This window comes from Salmo salar, unplaced genomic scaffold (genome assembly GCF_905237065.1).
Source record: "Salmo salar unplaced genomic scaffold, Ssal_v3.1, whole genome shotgun sequence".
Lineage (NCBI taxonomy): Eukaryota > Metazoa > Chordata > Actinopteri > Salmoniformes > Salmonidae > Salmo > Salmo salar.
The window spans coordinates 642,486-663,311 of NW_025547587.1; the positions used below are offsets into that span (position 1 = coordinate 642,486).

The 20,826-nt window shown below is 45.4% G+C and overlaps 1 protein-coding gene across 1 annotated transcript in view; it reads left to right on the plus strand.

The window, feature by feature from the left end:
• Window positions 1-347: 347 nt before the first annotated feature.
• The window catches only part of LOC106578162 (broad substrate specificity ATP-binding cassette transporter ABCG2), a 40,381-nt gene continuing 19,902 nt past the window's right edge, over window positions 348-20,826 (plus strand). Inside the window, exons 1-9 of the mRNA XM_045711411.1 lie at window positions 348-629; window positions 1,013-1,233; window positions 14,450-14,509; window positions 15,145-15,259; window positions 15,553-15,705; window positions 15,896-16,053; window positions 19,683-19,834; window positions 20,122-20,223; window positions 20,387-20,519. Of these exons, the coding sequence (XP_045567367.1) occupies window positions 1,028-1,233; window positions 14,450-14,509; window positions 15,145-15,259; window positions 15,553-15,705; window positions 15,896-16,053; window positions 19,683-19,834; window positions 20,122-20,223; window positions 20,387-20,519 (1,079 nt within the window). The 5' untranslated portion in view covers window positions 348-629; window positions 1,013-1,027. The remainder of the gene's footprint in view (window positions 630-1,012; window positions 1,234-14,449; window positions 14,510-15,144; window positions 15,260-15,552; window positions 15,706-15,895; window positions 16,054-19,682; window positions 19,835-20,121; window positions 20,224-20,386; window positions 20,520-20,826) is intronic.

A 20,826-nucleotide genomic window follows, 5' to 3' on the forward strand; every position in this document is an offset into this window, starting at 1 on the left:
TTTTTTGAAAGATCTGGGAAAGTTACTGGAATTTTGCAACCCTACTTGCATTCCTGATGTGGCCTGTAAAACCATGAGTTTCAGGCCACTGTATTAGGGTAAAGCTTAAAAATAACAACCAATTGGATGGAAATCTAGCTTCTGTCGCAAACAAATTTAGTCGATGGGAAAATGTTATTGGAGGCGTGGCTTAGTGGGGGTGTTGTTCAAAATGTTCAAACTTATACAAAACAGCTTATCACTTTTGAGTAATGACTACAATATCACTTTTAGTAACTGTACTCAGATATATTAAGTAAAACAGGTTTCCTCAACAACAACAAAAAATTGCATTGACAGCAGATTGGGGTTTACACTGTGTAGGGACGCCATTTGGGACGTATATATATATCCTTGCCGCTGATCAAGCCGCTGTCCTTCTGTTATGTAGCGGTTTCCTCTTATCAAACTCTGGCCGCACGGCAGGGCTGTAAAACTACAAAACGTGCTGAAGACACCAACACCACATACATATCTCTCCAGATAGGTTAGACAACGCACGGTACAGAGTCCACCGCAAGGAGGATTACATTGGTTCACAGAGAGTAACGTTAGTAGTTTAGCGTCAACTTTCCGTTACAAGCGCAGGGGTAAGTGACACTAAATATGTAGCTTATTTTTGATTGAACAATTATTGGCGACTGAAAATGTTTTTGTTTTTTTGAACGATAATTAATGAATGTGAATAGATGTTACAGTTGTTTAACTTTCAGATGGGAACGGTAGAGAGCAATAGGCAATGTTTACATTATATCACTTTACTGTTGCAGAAAGAAACCAGGCAAATGCACCCGTCATAATTATTCCCACAGGCTACCTCGCTGTCTCATTTCAAACAGACATGTCCTCTATAATTATTCCCACAGGCTACCTCGCTGTCTCATTTCAAACAGACATGTCCTCTATAATTATTCCCACAGGCTACCTCGCTGTCTGATTTCTGACAGACATATCCCTGTTATTTCTCTAATAGGAGAGCACCGTCAGAATGTCGGAGCAGTTAAACAGCCAGAACCCGGAGATGGAGGACACCGGAACTAACGGGACTCCTAAATATGAGTCTATTGGTACCGCCAAGTCCCTTCAAGGTTCAACCGTTAGTTTCCATAACATCCACTATAAAGTGACGCAGAGGAGCGGCTGTCTGTGTATGAAGAGGAAGACCACCACCAAAGACATTCTCGTAGATCTGAAGTAAGTCGACTCGATGCTGTTGTTGAGATTTAATCAGGCATATACATATATATATATATAATATACAGTACCAGTCAAAGGTTTGGACACACCTACTCATTCAAGGAATTTTCTATATTTTTAATATTTTCTCCATTGTGGAATAATAGTGAAGACATCAAAACTATGAAATAACACATATGGAATCATGTAGTAACCAAAAAAGTGTTAAACAAATATATATTTTTAAATATATTTGAGATTCTTCTAAGTAGCCACCCTTTGCCTTGATGACAGATTTGCTAACTCTTGGCATTCTCTCAATCAGCTTCATGAGGAATGCTTTTCCAATAGTCTTGAAAGAGTTCCCACATATGCTGAGCATTTGTTGGCTGCTTTTCCTTCACTCTGAGGTCCAACTCATCCCAAACCATCTCAATTGGGTTGAGGTCGGGTGATTGTGGAGGTCAGGTCATCTGATGCATCCCTCCATCACTCTCCTTGGTCAAATAGCCCTTACACAGCCTGGAGATGTGTTGGGTCATTGTCCTGTTGAAAAACAAATGATAGTCCCACTAAGCGCAAACCAGATGGGATGGCGTATCGCTGCAGAATGCTGTGGTAGCCATGCTGGTTAAGTGTGCCTTGAATTCTAAATAAATCACAGACGGTGTCACTAGCAAAGCAACCCCCACACCATCATACCTGTCGTTTCTCTTTGCTTATATGAGCTGTTCTAGCTATAATATGGACTTGGTCTTTTACCAAATAGGGCTATCTTCTGTGTACCACCCCGACCATATCAATTTACTATAGTCTGTGGTCTTTACAGAGGTACCATATCAGTCTGAGAGAATGCTTTCTTATCCTATTATAATGATCCTATTATAATGATCCTATTATAATGGGGAGACTAGAATTCTATGGTTGAATTCTAAATGAACTGGAAGTGGCTTATAGAATTCTATGGTTGAATTCTAAATGAACTGGAAGTGGCTTATAGAATTCTATGGTTGAATTCTAAATGAACTGGAAGTGGCTCTAGATAAGAGCGTCTGTTAAATGACTCAACGTGTGTGTTGTGCTACTGTGTGTGTGAAGCGAATTCACCTGGGGAGGAAGGGGGACGTACATGATAACATAAAAGACCACTCAGATCAAACACATGACTCTAAACTTTACCTTTTGTATCAGAGGAAGGAAGCAGGTTCAGGAGACCAGCAGGAGGAGACACACACACACACAGACACACACACACACACACACACCCTAAATAATATTAAACCCAGATATTTCCTAAATAATACCTATTGAATCAGAGGAAGGAAAGGGACTGGTTCTGAGGCTCAGCAGGAGAACACAAACACACACACACACACACACACACACACACACACACACACACACACACACACACACACACACACACACACACACACACACACACACACACACACACACACACACACACGCTGGGGTCATGGGCCAGTGCTATCCTGAAATCCCCTGCTTTCATAAGTCCATTATCTTATATAAGAAATTACTTTCAACATGTAACAACAAACAATCTCCCATGTTGATCCATTGGGAGTCACGTCGAGAGTGGAAGCTGGGAGGAGGCGTGTCTCCCAGTGGGTCACCATGGGAGCTGGGAGTAGGCGTGTCTCCCAGTGGATCACCGTGGGAGCTGGGAGTAGGCGTGTCTCCCAGTGGGTCACCGTGGGAGCTGGGAGTAGGCGTGTCTCCCAGTGGGTCACCATGGGAGCTGGGAGTAGGCGTGTCTCCCAGTGGGTCACCGTGGGAGCTGGGAGTAGGCGTGTCTCCCAGTGGGTCACCATGGGAGCTGGGAGGAGGCGTGTCTCCCAGTGGGTCACCATGGGAGCTGGGTGGAGGCGTGTCTCCCAGTGGGTCACCATGGGAGCTGGGAGTAGGCGTGTCTCCCAGTGGGTCACCATGGGAGCTGGGAGTAGGCGTGTCTCCCAGTGGGTCACCATGGGAGCTGGGAGTAGGCGTGTCTCCCAGTGGATCACCATGGGAGCTGGGAGTAGGCGTGTCTCCCAGTGGGTCACCATGGGAGCTGGGAGTAGGCGTGTCTCCCAGTGGGTCACCATGGGAGACTGGAGAGGGGGAGCTGGGAGGAGGCGTGTCTCCCAGTGGGTCACCATGGGAGACTGGAGAGGGGAGCTGGGAGGAGGCGTGTCTCCCAGTGGGTCACCATGGGAGACTGGAGAGGGGGAGCTGGGAGGAGGCGTGTCTCTCAGTGGGTCACCATGGGAGCTGGGAGTAGGCGTGTCTCCCAGTGGATCACCATGGGAGCTGGGAGTAAGCGTGTCTCCCAGTGGGTCACCATGGGAGCTGGGAGTAGGCGTGTCTCCCAGTGGGTCACCATGGGAGCTGGGAGTAGGCGTGTCTCCCAGTGGATCACCATGGGAGCTGGGAGTAGGCGTGTCTCCCAGTGGGTCACCATGGGAGCTGGGAGTAGGCGTGTCTCCCAGTGGGTCACCATGGGAGCTGGGAGTAGGCGTGTCTCCCAGTGGGTCACCATGGGAGCTGGGAGTAGGCGTGTCTCCCAGTGGGTCACCGGGGGAGCTGGGAGGAGGCGTGTCTCCCAGTGGGTCACCATGGGAGCTGGGAGTAGGCGTGTCTCCCAGTGGGTCACCATGGGAGACTGGAGAGGGGGAGCTGGGAGGAGGCGTGTCTCCCAGTGGGTCACCATGGGAGACTGGAGAGGGGGAGCTGAGAGTAGGCGTGTCTCTCAGTGGGTCACCATGGGAGACTGGAGAGGGGGAGCTGGGAGGAGGCGTGTCTCCCAGTGGATCACCATGGGAGCTGGGAGTAGGCGTGTCTCCCAGTGGGTCACCATGGGAGCTGGGAGTAGGCGTGTCTCCCAGTGGGTCACCATGGGAGACTGTAGCGTCCCAGGGGAGCTGAGAGGAGGCGTGTCTCCCAGTGGGTCACCATGGGAGACTGGAGAGGGGGAGCTGGGAGGAGGCGTGTCTCCCAGTGGGTCACCATGGGAGCTGGCGTAGGCGTGTCTCCCAGTGGGTCACCATGGGAGACTGGAGAGGGGGAGCTGGGAGGAGGCGTGTCTCCCAGTGGGTCACCATGGGAGCTGGCGTAGGCGTGTCTCCCAGTGGGTCACCATGGGAGCTGGGAGTAGGCGTGTCTCCCAGTGGATCACCATGGGAGCTGGGAGTAAGCGTGTCTCCCAGTGGGTCACCATGGGAGCTGGGAGTAGGCGTGTCTCCCAGTGGGTCACCATGGGAGCTGGGAGTAGGCGTGTCTCCCAGTGGATCACCATGGGAGCTGGGAGTAGGCGTGTCTCCCAGTGGATCACCATGGGAGCTGGGAGTAGGCGTGTCTCCCAGTGGGTCACCATGGGAGCTGGGAGTAGGCGTGTCTCCCAGTGGGTCACCATGGGAGCTGGGAGTAGGCGTGTCTCCCAGTGGGTCACCATGGGAGCTGGGAGTAGGCGTGTCTCAGTGGTCCCGGGAGCTGGGGCGTTTAGTGGGTCACCATGGGAGCTGGGAGTAGGCGTGTCTCCCAGTGGGTCACCATGGGAGCTGGGAGTAGGCGTGTCTCCCAGTGGGTCACCATGGGAGACTGGAGAGGGGGAGCTGGGAGGAGGCGTGTCTCCCAGTGGGTCACCATGGGAGACTGGAGAGGGGGAGCTGAGAGGAGGCGTGTCTCTCAGTGGGTCACCATGGGAGACTGGAGAGGGGGAGCTGGGAGGAGGCGTGTCTCCCAGTGGGTCACCATGGGAGCTGGGAGGAGGCGTGTCTCCCAGTGGGTCACCATGGGAGACTGGAGAGGGGGAGCTGGGAGTAGGCGTGTCTCTCAGTGTGTCACCATGGGAGAGTGGAGAGGGGGAGCTGGGAGGAGGCGTGTCTCTCAGTGGGTCACCATGGGAGACTGGAGAGGGGGAGCTGGGAGTAGGCGTGTCTCCCAGTGGATCACCTAGGATGTTACTATTACTGTACTAAAACTTTAGATAAAACTATACTAAATACATTCACATCACCAAATACTTGATTAAACACACTGTTTTGCAATGAAGGTCATCAGCACTCTGTAGGGTAGCACCATGGTGTAGCCGGAGGACAGCTAGTTTCCGTCCTCCTCTGGGTACATTGTCTTCAATACAAAACCTGGGAGGCTCATGGTTCTCACCCTCTTCCATAGACTGACACAGTGATTATGACGACTTCCGAAGGAAGTCCTCCAATCTATTAGAGCTCTTGCAGCAGGAACTGACATGTTGTCCACCCAATCAAAGCATCAGAGAATGAATCTAGTACTGAAAGCATAAGCTACAGCTCGCTAGCACTGCAGTGCATCAAATGTGATGAGCAGTTGACTCAAAGAGAAAGACAATAGTTTAACAGTTTTGAATATTTTTTTTTCTCCAAAATTAAGGAGAAGCAAGAGAGAGAGAGAGAGTGGGAGAGCTAGCTATATTTCATAGTAAAACATTTTTTTTCACTTGCTTAGCTAGTGTCAAATGAAGCTAGCTAGTTTAGCTTACTCAAACACCCGGCTCAAACAAAGAAGGATGCTCTGTTAGCTAGCTGGATATGGCTATCTGACACAGGAACTCTTCCAAGTCAAGGTAAGCTTTTAGTTTTATAAATGTATTGCCACCGGGGCCCGCCAGCGTATCTGATAAACTGCTTGCTGCTGACTGTAACCTGTACTGCATAATTGTAGCGGGTTTACTAACACGTTCATTTTAGTGGCTATGTTGACTATGACGTGACAATGATGTAGGCTGTGTTTAGCGATTACTGGTTATGATATGAAGGTTTGCCTTAGAAATGTTTTTATCGCCTGGTCACAGACAGCTGAAGTCCACAAGGGAAGGAAAAAAGTTGAGAGGAGGAGAGCGTTTGGAAAGATACGAGAAGAAATTAAACAGTGCCTTCAAAAAGTATTCAGACCCCTTGAATTTTCCATATTTTGTTAGGTTACAGGCTTATTCTACATTTTTTTTAAATAATTCCCCCCCCCCTCATCAATCTACACACAATACCCCATAATGACAAAGCAAAAACAGGTTCTAGAAATATCACATTTACGTAAGTATTCCGACCGTTTACTCAGTACTTTGTTGAAGCACCTTTGGCAGCGATTACAGCCTCGAGTCTTGGGTATGACGCTACAAGCTTGGAAAACATGTATTTGGGGAGTTTCTCCCATTCTTCTCTGCAGAGCCTCTCAAGCTCTTTCAGGATGGATGGGGAGCGTTGCTACACAGCTATTTCCAGGTCTCTTCAGAGATTGATCGGGTTCATGTCTGGGCTCTGGCTGGGCCACTCAAGGACATTCAGAGATTTGTCCCGAATCCACTCTTGCGTTGTCTTGGCTGTGTGCTTAGGGTCGTTGTCCTGTTGGAAGGTGAACCTTGACCCCATTCTGAGGTCCTGACTAGTCTACCAGTCCCCGCAGCATGATTCTGCCACCACCATGCTTCACTGTAGGGATGGTGCAAGGTTTCCACCAGATGTGATGCTTGGTATTCAGGCCAAAGAGTTCAATCTTGGTTTCATCAGACCAGAGAATCTTGTTTCTCATGGTCTGAGAGTCTTTAGGCGCCTTTTGGCAAAGTCCAAGCAGGCTGTGATGTGCCTTTTTACTGAGGAGTGGCTTCCGTCAACCACTCTACCGTAAAGGCCTGATTGATGGAGTGCTACAGAGATGGTTGTCCTTCTGGAAGGTTTTCTCATCTCCACAGAGGAACTCTGGAGCTCTTTCAGAGTGACCATCGGGTTCTTGGTCACCTCCCTGATCAAGGCCCTTCTACCCCGATTGCTCAGTTTGGCCGGGCGGCCAGCTGTACGAATAGTCTGAGTGATTCCAAACTTGTTTCATTTAAGAATGATGGAGGCCACTGTGTTTTTGGGGACCTTGAGTGCTGGAGAAATGTTTTGGTACCCTTCCCCAGATCTGTGCCTTCGACACAATCCTGTCTCAGAGCTCTAAGGACAATTCCTTCGACCTCATGGCTTGGTTTTAACTCTGACATTCACTGTCAACTGTTGGACCTTTCCAAATTATGTCCAAGCAATTGAATTTCTCACAGGTGGATTCCATTTTAGAAACTGTAGGTGTTGTGCTGTCGGTGTTGACCCATCACCTGAGTGATCAGGTGTGTGTGTGTGTGTGTGTGTGTGTGTGTGTGTGTGTGTGTGTGTGTGTGTGTGTGTGTGTGTGTGTGTGTGTGTGTGTGCGAGCAGTCTGTGTGTTTACAGTAGGCATTACATAGTCATATAACCAGCCGCTTTTTTTTTTAGCTGCTGTGTGTAATTATTAACTATAGTGTGTGTGTGTGAGAGGTGAACATCACCTGATATACACTCCCTACCTACAGCAGAAATCCCTGATCTACCTCATTATATACTCCCTACCTACAGCAACACCTGATATACCCCATTATGTACTCCCTACCTACAGCAACACCTGATATACCCCATTATACACTCCCTACCTACAACAACACCTGATATACCCCATTATACACTCCCTACCTACAAAAACACCTGATATACCTCATTATATACTCCCTACCTACAACATCACCTGATATACCCCATTATATACTCCCTACCTACAGCAACATCACCTGATATACCTCATTATATACTCCCTACCTACAACAACACCTGATATACCCCATTATACACTCCCTACCTACAACATCACCTGATATACCTCATTATACACTCCCTACCTACTGCAACATCACCTGATATACCTCATTATACACTCCCTACCTACAGCAACATTACCTGATATACCCCATTATACACTCCCTACCTACAGCGGCAATACCTGATCTACCTCATTATATACTCCCTACTACAACAACACCTGATATACCTCCTTATACACTCCCTACCTACTGCAACATCACCTGATATACCTCATTATATACTCCCTACCTACAACATCACCTGATATACCCCATTATATACTCCCTACCTACAGCAACATCACCTGATCTACCTCATTATATACTCCCTACCTACAACATCACCTGATATACTCTCTTCTTTGTTAGTTTTTAGTCCCACCCTTCAGCTCCCTCAACCCCTCCCATCTATCTCTGAACACCATCCAGTCCCATCCTTCAGCTCCCCTCAACCCCTCCCATCTATCTCTGAACACCATCCAGTCCCATCCTTCAGCTCCCCTCAACCCCTCCCATCTATCTCTGAACACCATCCAGTTTTGATATTTAATTTCCATATATTTTTCTACTGTGCTGTGATGTTTCACAAAAGTTCTGAACCTTTCTATTCTCATAGTTTCTACAGATTGTAAATTAAAGTTAAACAAGTCTTATTATAATATTGAACGATATACTATGACTTTTAAAATCACCCAGTATTGCTATTTGCAGTGTTACCGTAGCTCCAAGTAAATGTTGCAATTTTTTTTGCCATTCCTGAACATGCGACCAAAAACAAACTACATATGGACACTACCAAAACAAGTGATCTAATGATTCTGTCTCTTCACAGCAAAATCTGCAGAGCTGGGATGGTTGTATCATTCTATCGGTTGCAAGAGTGTTGCATAATAATTGGAAAATCTAAAAGTTTTCAATCCGGCGTTGTTTAGTCTATCAGTTCCATGTTGCCATAGAATCGGTACATCAAAAATCTCCTGTATGGCGCAGCTGTACAAAATGTTGGTCCTTAAATTAAACAGGTATTTTTTTATTTATAAATTTTATCACAACCACAACTTCAGACAGTTCTGGTCTTTAAAGCCAACAGACAAGTTCCTTACCTTCTCCTCTTTCCACTTGCCTCCTCAATTTTTGATGTAATGCTGCAATCATTTGATTGTAATTTTGGATAGAGCAGACATTTCCATATTTTTTTTTTACATAATTCCACCAGTCCTATTTATGATATAATTTACAAAAATTATACCGTTTCTAAAAAATGTAATCTTAAAATGTTTGTTTTTAATCATTTAGTATATTTGAGTTTAACCACAATATTTCTTTTAATATTTGTTCTGTATTTTCTGGTGGGTTAAACTGAAATTGCAACCAGCTTTATATTGCTTGTTTTAAAAAATAGCGATATTTTGGAGATAATTACGTTTTCAAATAACTGGAAGTGAGAGATTGTAATCTGAATAAAGGGAAAAAGGCCGTTATTGAACATGGGGTGAGACATTCTTACTAATCTGCTAGAGAACCAGTTCGGATTTATGTATAGCTTTTGTATGACTGAAGCCTTTAGTGGGAGGTCTAATGCTTTCATATTTAATAATTTATGCCCTCCAATAGGCCTGTTTATTTTTGTCTGGCTTGCCACTCCAAATAAAGTGGAAAATTTGTTTTGCTCATATAATTTGGAAAACAAGTCGTAGACAGGGCCATAAATAAATAGGTAAACTGGGATATGACTAAAAAATTAATCAGGGCAATTTTTCCACAAATAAACAGGTGTTGTCCTTTCCATGGTAGCAAAAGTGTATCTAATTTGGCTAACTTTCTATTAAAATGTATTGCAGTGAGATCATTTGTTTATTTCGGGATATGTTTACCGAGCATGTCCACATCCCCGTCAGTCCATTTTATTGGTGAACTACACGGTAATGTAAAAGTTGTATTTTTTTTTTTTGTGATCCAATATGTAATATAGTACACTTATCATAATTCGATTTTAATTCAGAGAGCTTAGAAAATATATTGAGATCCTCTATGAGAATGTGCAGGGAGCCAAATTGCGGATTTGAAAGAAAACATGAATCGTCAGCGTACAATGACGCCTTTTTTTGTTTTTAAGCCCTGATATTATTGTTAGATCACATTTCGATGGCCATAATAAATATATATGCTGACAGTGGACAACCTTGTTTTACTCCTCTCGACAGTGTAATACTTTCTGAGAAGTAGACATTATTTACTATTTTACACCTAGGGTTACTATACATAACTTTAACCCATTTATATAAGAGATTCTCCAAATTGTAAATAGTCCAGGCATTTATATATAAATTCCAGCCGTACTTTATCAAAAGCCTTTTCAGAGTCAGCTATGAATACCAGGCCTGGTTTCCCAGATTTTGTCTTATATTATCTCAAATGTCCATTTAAAGTTTTGCTTAATCGTAATACATTTTTTTATAGACACACCGCTCCATAATCCTGAGGACATTGTCCCGGACAAAATCCCCAAAAATGTAAGTGTGAGTAAAGAGGCAATAAAGAGACAATAATAAAATAGTATTGTTCAAAAGTTATGTCTGTCATGTGAATCCTGCAACAAACATTGTTGTAAATGGGTGTAACTGTCAAATATCTTCCTCTCCTCTGCAATTGCTCAAGTGTTTGAGTGAGCGACAGGGAGAAAGAGTTAGAGAGAAATGGGAGAAACATTACATGAGTTTACATTCTGTTGAATCAGGACACAATGGTTTTGCACTTAAAAAAAAAAGCTGAGTTAAAAATAGGTTTTGATTTGCTTTACAATCTTATATTTTTAGAAGCGGTGCTATTTCAGTTGGATATGTTACTAGAAGCGGTGCTATTTCAGTTGGATATGTTACTAGAAGCGGTGCTATTTCAGTTGGATATGTTACTAGAAGCGGTGCTATTTCAGTTGGATATGTTACTAGAAGCAGCGCTATTTCAGTTGGATATGTTACTAGAAGCGGTGCTATTTCAGTTGGATATGTTGCTAGAAGCGGTGCTATTTCAGTTGGATATGTTACTAGAAGCGCTGCTATTTCAGTTGGATATGTTGGAAATAGCACGTTTCAGGAACTGTAAAGACGGAGACGAATCATGATTAACCATTACCTAAGGTCTTCACTAAGTTAGACTTAGCCTAGAAAGTACGTTGCCTATGTTGCCTCTCAGCAATCTGGCAGTCAAGCAGACAGACAGAGAGCTAGACAGCAAAGCATAGTCTTATTTCCATTCTTAGTCAGCAAGCTGGATATCTTCTCTATTCCTTCCCTTTGTTCCATCCTTCCATCCAAGCTAGAAAATTCCTGCAAAAAAACAGAGGATCAAGAATTGAAAAAAGGCAGTTCAGAGGTGTAATATCAGAATGAGTGTTGAGGGGGATATGGGATAGGCAACATGTATGGTATTGTCATATACAAAATACACAAGGATCTCTGAATCAAGAAAATCTTCACATCCATTGGGGGTACACGTTTCAAGAATTAGCCTAGTTTATGGTCTTATTCATGTACCATCTCACTATCGATCTCTCACACACAGATGCACACACATAGTTAGCATGACAACGTGGAAATGACAATGTTTTCTAAAGTTATTGTAATCATCTCACTCTCTCTCTCACACACACTTGCTATAAACAGAAATCAAAATCGTAGCTAGCTAGCTAACACCAACGCCTACAACAGATAAAAATGAACCATGTTCATGGAGGATTAGCCAGAGAGCTAACGTTAGCTAGCTAGCTAAAATTACCCAGCTAAGCTAGCTAGCTAAAATTACCCAGCTAAGCTAGCTAGCTAAAATTACCCAGCTAAGCTAGCTAGCTAAAATTACCCAGCTAAGCTAGCTGGCTAAAATTACTCAGCTAAGCTAGCTGGCTAAAATTACCCAGCTAACGTAGCTGGCTAAAATGACCCAGCTAACGTAGCTGGCTAAAATGACCCAGCTAACGTAGCTGGCTAAAATGACCCAGCTAACGTAGCTGGCTAAAATGACCCAGCTAACGTAGCTGGCTAAAATGACCCAGCTAAGGTAGCTGGCTAAAATGACCCAGCTAAGGTAGCTGGCTAAAATGACCCAGCTAACGTAGCTGGCTAAAATGACCCAGCTAACGTAGCTGGCTAAAATGACCCAGCTAAGGTAGCTAGCAAATCTTTCCTTGATGTTTTTCTCCCCAACAATCTGCCACTTTACTTACCAAAGTAAAACGAGAATGAAGGAGAACAGGGACCACCGTTTAGCAGTCAAATCTTTTGAAAATAAATTGTGTTAACAACTGTTGTTGTTTTTCAGCAGTGCTGTTGTGTAGTTTACCAGGCACTCTGTCCCAACTGCAGTATGGAATATGGTCGAATGCGCTCGAGCAGGCTGCCTGCGCGTGAGGCACAGATTCTAATCCAAGTTTTAACTAGAACATCTTCTTCTTGATGTACTGCCACCACCAACTGTACGGAGTAGTGAAGCACAAAATATTCCATTGCTTTAGCTGGAACTGCTATTATTTAACTACTGAAATTAAAATACAATTACTGCACGTGTTATGTTAATTGCTTAAAAGCTTTAAGGAAAAATATACTAGTCATATTCCCAGGGTTAAATTAAAGGTGAAATAATTTTTGACAAAATGATTGATCTAAATAAATGCCGTTAAAAATAGTTTTTTGTTGTTGTAAATTCTGGTGGTGTCATAGAATAAGTCGTACTCATCCTTGAAAATGTCGTACTGGAGAGAAGAGGACCAAAACGCAGCAGGTGTGTGTATGCTCATCGTGTGTATTTATTTACAGACTAAATGAACATCAAAACAACAAAATGAACTCACGAGAATGAACAACCAACCAACAGTCTGGCAAAGCATAGGCTCAACACAGAACAATTCCCCACAACCCCAAAGACAAACACACACACCTATATAGGACTTCCAATCAAAGGCAACTATACACACCTGCCTTCAATTGGAAGTCCCAATCATCAACCCAACATTTAACAAACACAAACCCCCTGCCACATCCTGACCTAGACTAAGCAATACGCCCTCTGCTGGTCAGGACGTGACAGGTGGATTGAAGAAAATTATGGAAATAAAAGACAAAGACCTTTTATTATTGTTAAATTCTGAAAACAAATGTAGTCATAATAATAGAAATCAAAACAGCATTCAGTGAAACAGAAGAAAATGTGCAGCACAATAAACAGTACAATTAGGGAATTGACAAAATTCGTAATGGTTACGGAATAAACAACCGCAAACAACGTGTTTCTCACAAGTCCAAGAATGAGAACGGTAAATTACTGTAATTTAAATGCATGCATTAACAGAAATTAATGAATAAGAATGGCAAATTACTGTAATTTAAATGCATGCATTAACAGAAATTAATGAATAAGAACGGCAAATTACTGTAATTTAAATGCATGCATTAACAGAAATTAATGAATAAGAACGGTAAATTACTGTAATTTAAATGCATGCATTAACAGAAATTAATGAATAAGAATGGTAAATTACTGTAATTTAAATGCATGCATTAACAGAAATTAATGAATAAGAACGGTAAATTACTGTAATTTAAATGCATGCATTAACAGAAATTAATGAATAAGAATGGTAAATTACTGTAATTTAAATGCATGCATTAACAGAAATTAATGAATAAGAATGGTAAATTACTGTAATTTAAATGCATGCATTAACAGAAATTAATGAATAAGAATGGCAAATTACTGTAATTTAAATGCATGCATTAACAGAAATTAATGAATAAGAATGGCAAATTACTGTAATTTAAATTCAGGCATTAACATAAATTAATGCAAATGACGGGGATTAACATTTACTAGGCCTACTGGTGACATATGTAATGGAGACTTGATTTAAAAAAAATAAGCAATTAAAGAGCAAACAATTCATACAATGGAACAATGAATGCGCAAGAATTGGTGGAAGACAGCTGAGTGCATTTTGGAGAGCTGAGTGCATGTATTCTGGAAAGAGATTACCCATATCTTCACCATACACCCCTCCCTTTCTTCTTGTTACAACACTGTAGACTCAAGATACATTATCTTCACGTATTGTAGATGCTTTTCACTGACAGCATCAACTCAATCAGCTTGACCTATTGCCACGAGCACCTACCTAAATCGCGGGCTTCCCAAAATAGGCATAGGCCTACACACTTGTACTTTCAAACAATCCACAGCTATTTAAAACAATTAAATAATGATCCTGGGTGGATAAGTCATGCTCCACAGTATTAGCACTACAATACCCAGACTAACCCCACAGTATTAGCACTACAATACCCAGACTACAATACCCAGACTACAATACCCAGACTACAATACCCAGGTCCTACTGCTCCTTGGTGCAGTATTTTGAATGGTTTTATTTAGACGGGAGTAGATATGTCATTTTGGCGAAACTGTTTTACCAACTGCCAACCGTAGTCTTGGAGAGCATCTGCTGAGGCATCCGATTGGTTATCCAGCTCAGCACTAACAGATGTTGGTTTCCTGTCTCTTCAGCGGTCTGATGAAACCAGGGCTGAACGCTATCATGGGGGCCACAGGAAGCGGGAAGTCATCGTAAGTGACATTTCAGCTGATTCAGACAAAACCTTGTGATTCTCATTGAACTTTGTGAACTAACATTATGATGAATGGTTGTGATGTGGTTGTTTAAAAAAAGTTTGTATTATAGTTGTGTAAAGGTTGGGGTTGTATTATAGTTGTGTAATGGTTGGGGTTGTATTATAGTTGTGTAATGGTTGGGGTTGAGTGTTTGTATTATAGTTGTGAAAAGGTTGGGGGTTGTATTATAGTTGTGTAAAGGTTGGGGTTGTATTATAGTTGTGTAAAGGTTGGGGTTGGGGTTGTATTATAGTTGTGTAAAGGTTGGGGTTGTGTTGTATTATAGTTGTGTAATGGTTGGGGTTGTGTTGTATTATAGTTGTGAAAAGGTTGGGGTTGTGTTGTATTATAGTTGTGTAAAGGTTGGGGTTGTATTATAGTTGTGTAAAGGTTGGGGTTGTATTATAGTTGTGAAAAGGTTGGGGTTGTGTTGTATTATAGTTGTGTAATGGTTGGGGTTGTATTATAGTTGTGTAATGGTTGGGGTTGTATTATAGTTGTGTAATGGTTGGGGTTGTGTTGTATTATAGTTGTGTAAAGGTTATGGTTGAATTATAGTTGTGTAAAGGTTGTGGTTGTGTTGTGTGAAGGTTTCTGGATGTGCTGGCAGCCAGGAAGGACCCAGCAGGTCTAGCAGGAGAGGTTTTGATAGACGGAGCTCCTCAACCTCCCAACTTCAAATGTCTCTCAGGATATGTGGTCCAGGTAGGGACCCACATACACACACACACACACACACACACAGACACACACACACTGACACACACACACTGACACACCAGTGACCAGACTATAGTTACGAGTGTCTGGTCTTCTCTCTCTCCCTCCCTCCCTCTCCCCCTCTCACTCTTTCTTTCTCTCTCTCTCCCCCTCCCTCTCTCTCTCTCTCTCTCTTCCCCTCCCTCTCCCCCTCTCACTCTTTCTTTTCTCCTCTCTCTCTCCCTCTCTCTCTCCCCCCTCCCTCTCTCTCTCGCTCTTTCCCCCCCACCAACCGTCAGGATGATGTGGTGATGGGGACTCTGACTGTGAGGGAGAACTTCCGTTTCTCTGCAGCGTTGCGTCTCCCGTCCTCCATCAGCCAGAAGGAGAAAGAGGACAAAGTCAACCGACTCATCAAAGAACTGGGCCTCACTAAAGTAGCAGACTCACGGGTCAGTGTTCACGGGTGTATGTGTGTGTGGAGGGGAGTGGAGGGGAGGAGGACAGAGAGTAGTGTGTGTGTGTGTGTGTGTGTGTGTGTGTGTGTGTGTGTGTGTGTGTGTGTGTGTGTGTGTGTGTGTGTGTGTGTGTGTGTGTGTGTGTGTGTGTGTGTGACTATGAATGTGTGTATTCTGTCTCCAGGTTGGTACCCAGTTGATCAGGGGTATATCAGGAGGGGAAAGGAAGAGGACAAACATCGGTATGGAACTGATCATCGACCCTCCTGTTCTCTTTCTGGATGAACCCACCACCGGCCTGGACGCTAGCACAGCTAACTCTGTACTACTACTGCTCAAGAGGTAGAACCTGGGTATTGTAGTTCTAATATTGTAGGGTTAGTCTGGGTATTGTAGTTCTCTTTCTGGATGAGTGGGTGGGTGTTGTAGTCTGGGTGGGTGGGTGGGTGTTGTAGTCTGGGTGGGTGGGTGGGTGTTGTAGCCTGGGTGGGTGGGTGGGTGTTGTAGCCTGGGTGGTAGGGTATTGTAGTCTGGGTGGGTGGAAGTTGTAGCCTGGGTGGGTGGGTGTTGTAGTCTGGGTGGGTGGAGTTGTAATCTGGGTGGGTGGGAGTTGTAGTCTGGGTGGGTGTTGTAGCCTGGGTGGGTGGGAGTTGTAGTCTGGGTGGTAGGGTATTGTAGTCTGGGTGGGTGGGTGTTGTAGTCTGGGTGGTTGGGTATTGTAGTCTGGGTGGGTGGAAGTTGTAGTCTGGGTGGGTGGGTGTTGTAGTCTGGGTGGGAGTTGTAGTCTGGGTGGGTGGGAGTTGTAGTCTGGGTGGGTGGGAGTTGTAGTCTGGGTGGTTGGGTATTGTAGTCTGGGTGGGTATTATAGTCTGGGTGGGTGGGTGTTGTAGTCTGTGTGGGTGGGTGCTGTAGTCTGTGTGGGTGGGTATTGTAGTCTGGGTGGGTGGGAGTTGTAGTCTGGGTGGGTGTTGTAATCTGGGTGGGTGGGTATTGTAGTCTGGGTGGGTGGGAGTTGTAGTCTGGGTATTGTAGTCTGGGTGGGTGGGTGTTGTAGTCTGGGTGGGTGGGTATTGTAGTCTGGGTATTGTAGTCTGGGTTGGTGGGTGGGTGTTGTAGCCTGGGTGGGTAGGTGTTGTAGCCTGGGTGGTAGGGTATTGTAGTCTGTGTGGGTGGGTGTTGTAGCCTGGGTGGTTGGGTATTGTAGTCTGTGGTCTGGGTGGGTGGGTGTTGTAGTCTGGGTGGGTGTTGTAATCTGGGTGGGTGGGTATTGTAGTCTGGGTGGGTATTATAGACTGGGTGGGTGGGTGTTGTAGTCTGTGTGGGTGGGTGTTGTAGCCTGGGTGGGTGGGTATTGTAGTCTGGGTGGGTGGGAGTTGTAGTCTGGGTGGGTGGGTGTTGTAGTCTGGGTGGGTGGGTACTGTAGTCTGGGTGGGTGGGTATTGTAGTCTGGGTATTGTAGTCTGGGTGGGTGGGTGTTTGTAGTCTGGGTGGGTGGGTATTGTAGTCTGGGTATTGTAGTCTGGGTGGGTGGGATTGTAGTCTGGGTGGGTGGGTGTTGTAGTCTGGGTGGGTGGGTGTTGTAGTCTGGGTGGGTGGGAGTTGTAGTCTGGGTGGGTGGGAGTTGTAGTCTGGGTATTGTAGTCTGGGTGGGTGGGTGATTGTAGTCTGGGTGGGTGGGTATTGTAGTCTGGGTGGGTGGGTATTGTAGTCTGGGTGGGTGGGTGTTGTAATCTGGGTGGGTGGGTATTGTAGTGTGGGTGGGTGGGTATTGTAGTCTGGGTATTGTAGTCTGGGTGGGTGGGTGTTTGTAGTCTGGGTGGGTGGGTATTGTAGTCTGGGTGGGTGGGTATTGTAGTCTGGGTGGGTGGGTGTTGTAGTCTGGGTGGGTATTGTAGTCTGGGTGGGTGGGTATTGTAGTCTGGGTATTGTAGTCTGGGTGGGTGGGTGTTGTAGTCTGGGTGGGTGGGTATTGTAGTCGTGGGTATTGTAGTCTGGTTATTGTAGTCTAGGTGGGTGGGTGTTGTAGTCTGGGTGGGTGTTGTAATCTGGGTGGGTGGGAGTTGTAGTCTGGGTGGGTGGGAGTTGTAGTCTGGGTATTGTAGTCTGGGTGGGTGGGTATTGTTGTCTGGGTGGGTGGGTATTGTAGTCTGGGTGGGTGGGTGTTGTAGTCTGGGTGGGTGGGTGTTGTAATCTGGGTGGGTGGGTGTTGTAGTCTGGGTGGGTATTGTAGTCTGGGTGGGTGGGTATTGTAGTCTGGGTGGGTGGGTATTGTAGTCTGGTTATTGTAGTCTAGGTGGGTGGGTGTTGTAGTCTGGGTATTGTAGTCTGGGTGGGTGGGTGTTGTAGTCTGGGTGTGTGGGTATTGTAGCCTGGGTGGGTGGGTGTTGTAGTCTGGGTATTGTAGTCTGGGTGGGAGTTGTAGTCTGGGTATTGTAGTCTGGGTAGTTGGGTATTGTAGTCTGGGTGGTTGGGTATTGTAGTCTGGGTGTTGTAGCCTGGGTGGTTGGGTATTGTAGTCTGGGTGGTTGGGCGTTGTAGTCTGGGTGGGTGGGCATTGTAGTCTGGGTGGGTGGGTATTGTAGTCTGGGTGGGTGGGTATTGTAGTCTGGGTGTTGTAGCCTGGGTGGTTGGGTATTGTAGTCTGGGTGGGTGGGTATTGTAGTCTGGGTGGGTGGGTATTGTAGTCTGGGTGGGTGGGTATTGTAGTCTGGGTGGGTGGGTATTGTAGTCTGGGTGTTGTAGTCTGGGTGGGTGGGTGTTGTAGTCTGGGTGGGTGGGTATTGTAGTCTGGGTATTGTAGTCTGGGTGGGTGGGTGTTGTAGTCTGGGTATTGTAGCCTGGGTGGGTGGGTGTTGTAGTCTGGGTGGGTGGGTATTGTAGGTCTGTGTGGGTGTTGTAGTCTGGGTATTGTAGCCTGTGTGGGTGTTGTAGTCTGGGTATTGTAGCCTGTGTGGGTGTTGTAGTCTGGGTATTGTAGTCTGGGTGGGTGGGTGTTGTAGTCTGGGTATTGTAGTCTGGGTGGGTGGGTGTTGTAGTCTGGGTATTGTAGTCTGGGTGGGTGGGTGTTGTAGTCTGGGTGGGTGGGTGTTGTAGTCTGGGTGGGTGGGTGTTGTAGCCTGGGTGGGTGTTGTGGTCTGGGTATTGTAATCTGGGTGTTGCAGTCTGGGTGTTGTAGTCTGGGTGGGTGTTGTAGTCTGGGTGGGTGTTGTAGTCTGGGTACTGTGGTCTGGGTGTTGCAGTCTGGGTACTGTAGTCTGGGTACTGTAGTCTGGGTACTGTAGTCTGGGTACTGTAGTCTGGGTACTTTAATCTGGGTACTGTAGTCTGGGTATTGTAGTCTGGGTATTGTAGTCTGGGTATTGTAGTCTGGGTACTGTAGTCTGGGTACTGTAGTCTGGGTACTGTAGTCTGGGTACTGTAGTCTGGGTACTGTAGTCTGGGTACTGTGGTCTGGGTACTGTAGTCTGGGTATTGTAGTCTGGGTGGGTATTGTAGTCTGGGTACTGTAATCTGGGTACTGTAGTCTGGGTGGGTGTTGTAGTCTGGGTACTGTAGTCTGGGTACTGCAGTCTGGGTACTGTAGTCTGGGTGGGTGTTGTAGTCTGGGTACTGTAGTCTGGGTACTGCAGTCTGGGTACTGCAGTCTGGGTACTGCAGTCTGGGTGGGTACTGTAGTCTGGGTGGGTACTGTAGTCTGGGTACTGTAGTCTGTGTGGGTATTGTAGTCTGGGTATTGTAGTCTGGGTACTGTAGTCTGGGTACTGTAATCTGGGTACTGTAGTCTGGGTACTGTAATTTGGGTACTGTAGTCTGGGTGGGTGTTGTAGTCTAGGTACTGTAGTCTAGGTACTGTAGTCTGGGTACTGTAGTGTGGGTACTGTAGTCTGGGTACTGTAGTCTGGGTACTGTAGTCTGGGTACTGTAGTCTGGGTATTGTAACACTAACCCTCCTCCTCCTCTCTCTCTATCAGGATGTCTAGTCATGGCCGTACCATCATCCTGTCCATCCACCAGCCTCGTTACTCCATCTACCGTCTGTTTGACAGTCTGACTCTACTGGTTAGCGGTAAACAGGTTTACCACGGCCCCGCTCAGAGCGCTCTGGACTACTTCTCTAACATTGGTGAGACTAAATCATTACAAATGTCATGTTTCTAGTGATTCTAAATCACACTCCTCCTGCTAACCACAGTGTAGCCTCAGCTCTCTGCTGGCAAACCAAGTTATGAAATGTCAAGAGTTACTTAACAGTTATTATATCCATCATTCTATTGTCTGTCTTTAGAGGTTACTAAGATGAGATACACTGAATGTATCTCAAATGCATCAATGTTTCAACCTTTCCTGTATCCAAACCTTATCTGTATCTATAAACAATGTAATTACAACTATGATGTCATCATTACCCAGGGTACACTTGTGAACCCCACAACAACCCGGCTGACTTCTTCCTGGACGTGATCAACGGAGATTCTACCGCCATCGCCTTCGACAGGATAAAGGATTCAGACGGTGAGTTCTGATTGGCTAAGGAGCAGAGTCAGTGGGCGGGATCAGTCAGGTCATCCAATGGGAGACATATGTTGTCTCTTCATTTCCTGTTTACCCTGCATTTACCTCTGTTCTGGCCCCTCTATCCCTTCCCCTCCCGTTTTCTCCAACCCCCCTCCCCCAGACTCTGACCCAGACAGGGTAACCAGTTCCAGGCAGAACATCGAGGACCATCTGGTCCAGGAGTACCGGGGGAGCCAGTACTATGGAGAGTCCAAGGCCCAGTTAGAACGCATCACCATGAACAGGGAGTACAGGTACCAACACACACGCTCTGTCTCTCTCTCTGTCTCTCTGTCTCTGTCTCTGTCTCTCTCTCTCTCTCTCTCTCTCTCTCTCTCTCTCTCTCTCTCTCTCTCTCTGTCTAATTCTCTCTCTGTCTAATTCTCTCTCAATTTTCAATTCAATTTGCTTTGTTGGCATGACGTAACATGGTACATATTGCCAAAGCTTACTTTGGATATTTACAATACGAAAATAATAAGAATCAAATTTGTCAACGGGACAACAGTAACAACAATAATCAAGGGTCAAAATAACCATGCATTGAACAATAACAATAAG